The sequence below is a fragment of the Geospiza fortis genome, unplaced genomic scaffold, assembly GCF_000277835.1.
Source record: "Geospiza fortis unplaced genomic scaffold, GeoFor_1.0 C13815649, whole genome shotgun sequence".
Taxonomy (NCBI): domain Eukaryota; kingdom Metazoa; phylum Chordata; class Aves; order Passeriformes; family Thraupidae; genus Geospiza; species Geospiza fortis.
This window is the reverse complement of record NW_005056746.1, coordinates 1-3039: the sequence shown is the minus strand read 5'-3', so window position 1 is coordinate 3039 and position 3039 is coordinate 1. Positions and strand designations below refer to the sequence as shown.

The 3039-nt window shown below is 38.4% G+C and overlaps 1 protein-coding gene across 1 annotated transcript; it reads left to right on the top strand.

Annotated features, from left to right (window-relative positions):
• Nucleotides 1-213: 213 nt before the first annotated feature.
• On the top strand, nucleotides 214-2376 carry LOC102041369 (microtubule-associated tumor suppressor 1 homolog; the record flags this gene model as incomplete). Its single annotated transcript, XM_005431541.1, has 1 exon — nucleotides 214-2376. A coding segment is annotated over exon 1 (1986 nt), but the record flags the coding sequence as incomplete, so codon positions are not given.
• Between the last annotated feature and the right edge of the window lie 663 nt (nucleotides 2377-3039).

Genomic DNA, 3039 nt, shown 5'->3' with positions numbered 1-3039 from the left:
GAAGGGCAGGAAAAAGGCCTTCAGTGCAGAGAAACAACAGTCTCTAGGTGCTCTACGTCAAGGGATGAGGACTGAAGTTTTTCTTTGCTGGGATTCTGAGTGTTGTTTCTATGTTGCTGCTCTGATGTCTGAAGACTACGAACTTGGGAATGCTTACTGTCTTAAAATCCTGGTTTGGCTAACTTTTAAAAATTTCTTTTTAATTCCAGAACATTTGAATCTTCTTGGGAAACATGAAACAAAGAACTGCTTTTTAAATATCTTTCAGGACAATTGATACATTCCAGGGAAAATAAGTTGGTTTTTTTTCTGCAAAGTTCAGAAGAATCTGCATTCTCTGAGATTTTAAAGAATTATAAAATGAAAACGGTTTAAAATTTAGCTTTCAAAATGAATGTTGGGAAGTCCGATGACAAAGCAAAGAATGGGTTGAAGTCTTCCTTACTTATAAGGGATGAAAATGGAAATAGCTATGCATGTGACAGAGGTACACCTTCCTCAGAGAATTGTGCCGCCAAGATACATGGTAATTCGACTGCCCAAAATATAGGGGCTGAGCATGAGGGTGATACCATTTTTGAAAATAAGGGCAACTTCAGAAGTCTTTTAAAACAGCAGTGTATTGAAGTACTTGATCTGCAGAAGACACCTGGTAACTACAGCTGCACAGGAGCTCCATCAGGAGATACAGATGCTGCATGCAAGTCTTCTGGGACTGAGCAGACTTGTATGTGTCCTTTGAACTGTGGCTTGGAAGCAACAACAAGCTTAGTGAAAGGTGATTTTGCTATGGCAAAAATGCAAAATCAGAGTATCAAACACTCAGTGCCTTACAGTCAGACTGACTCTAAGTCTGTACTAACTCTTCCTGCTTCAGAGCAGAACATGCAGTACCTGGAAAATGACAGGGCATGCGGCCAGCTGAGCACTTTGGATGTTACTAATGTTACAGGTGAAAATCTGAGAATTGATCAAAATGATGGCATGCATCTGGGGGAAACATTGGTCTCTTCTGAAGTATCTATCTCAGAGAAATTTGATAGAACCAGCTTAGAAAGAACACCTAATTTCACCTCTGCAGGTGTTGAGCACTATCAAAAAAACCCTATCAAGATTGATAATGAAACACAGGAAACAGAAGCACAGGCTGTAGAACTACCTGCTGGATGTATAGATCCTTATAAGCTAGATGCATTATCACCATGCATTAATATTAATGAGGATGACCAAGTGAAATCCTTGCAGATTACTCCTTTCCATGAAGAAACTGGGAATTCCAATGCTGAAACATGCATGGATAGTGTTGTAAATAGTGTGCACCTTCTCCCAGTAGATCAAATGGATGGAGAACAAGTATCAAACAAAACTAGTGAACCTTTAACCAAAGAACAAAGTAGCTCTGGAAATGCTGCTCTTCGGAATATGCACAACATTCCTTCTATATCTTGCAGTGTTCCAAAATTAAAGAAGACAGTCATGCCTGAGCTGAAATGCGAAGCAACTTTTTTGGTCTTTAGTCCAACAGCTGATGGAAGCAGTTCATCTCTATGTACTTCAACTCCTAAAGAACGATCAAAAAATAGGACTTTTTCTGTTTCAGCTTTGGAAGAACTTGGAGACAAGTCTTCTAGACTAAGACAAAGTGAAGCATTTGTAGGAGGGCATAGCAGGTCTGGGCTTAAAGCTAGTTCAGATCAAACTGCAAGAAAATCAATGGGCAGGTCTCCTATTGCATCAACAATAACCAAAGCAAGGAAATCAGAGATAGTTAGTTTTCCCAAGCCTAATTTTAAGAATGTTAAGCCAAAGGTTGTGTCTAGACCTGTGCCACAGCCAAGAGACAGTGCAGCATTAAAACAGTCTCCCCAGTCCCGTAAACTATCATCTGTCTCCTCACCTTCAAGGGTTGGTTCCCCAAGGCAATTGTCCTCCTCTATAAAAGTGCTGAAAAAAACAGTAGATCTAGCTAAAGATACTAAGGTGGAATTGCCTATAAATAAGCCCCATAAGCTACATGTTAACAAACATCTTTTCACTAGCCAAGTCGATCATGCCACAACACATCCCAGAAATGCTTCCCATAAGGTTTCAAAAACACCTGCATTAAAGTTAAGTCTGCAAGACATTGACAAAACAAGTGCTACCCATCCGGTGTGCTCCTTGGCTTCTGCTGTGCTTCCAGCATCTGGAGAGAGCTCAAAAGAGATGTTAAATGATAAAATGGAAAGTTCAAACTCCTTAATGACACCTTGTTCTCAAAACATCGACCTGACCAAAGGTGAAGAAGAACAAAGCAGCAACATGGGAGTGCTTCTGGAAGCAACACTGGTAAAAGATATGGCAAATGAAACATTTGAAGTGCAGTCTGTTCCTTTGGTAAGTTTTTTTGCTTTCATGCTTACTTGTATGTTTTGTACATTTGCAGAAAAGGAAGTTCAGTATTACACAGTGTGAAAATTGTGGAATGGGTTTGGTGTCTACAAATGCAACTGTAGTGTTGATTTCTACATGGAGTCTCTTCCTAGTAAAGACACTGAAGAAGTATTGTTTTACAGATTAGTTGCAGTTGGCTTCAACTGCAATTTAGTGTCTCCACCTTCATCTTGTTCCATAACACATTTTTTTTCAGTAAAGTCCTTTTTTAAGACAATACAGTTTGTAAGATGTCTAGTAAAAGCAAACAAGTCTTAATTTAGTCAATCTTGTAAAATTGCCTAGCATAACTTGGTGAGGTTTTCTAAATACAGCTTTTAATGTACGTTTCTTCAAGATTATTCTAGTGGTGCTGTAACTTCAAATAGACATTAGAGATAAATTGCTGGTTTTAGAATTTTCTTTCAAAATGTGCTTTAGAACTAAAGTAGACTTTTAAAAATTACTTGTGTAAATGTTGTGTGTATATGAACAGTCACATAAAGTCACACAAAACCCAGAGACCAGTAAGTTGGTGAAACATTTTGTTTTTAACATCTTAATTTCACTGTCTCCTTTGTATAATTTGGGAGTTTATTTGTTTGAAGTAGAGCTGGGACTCATTAG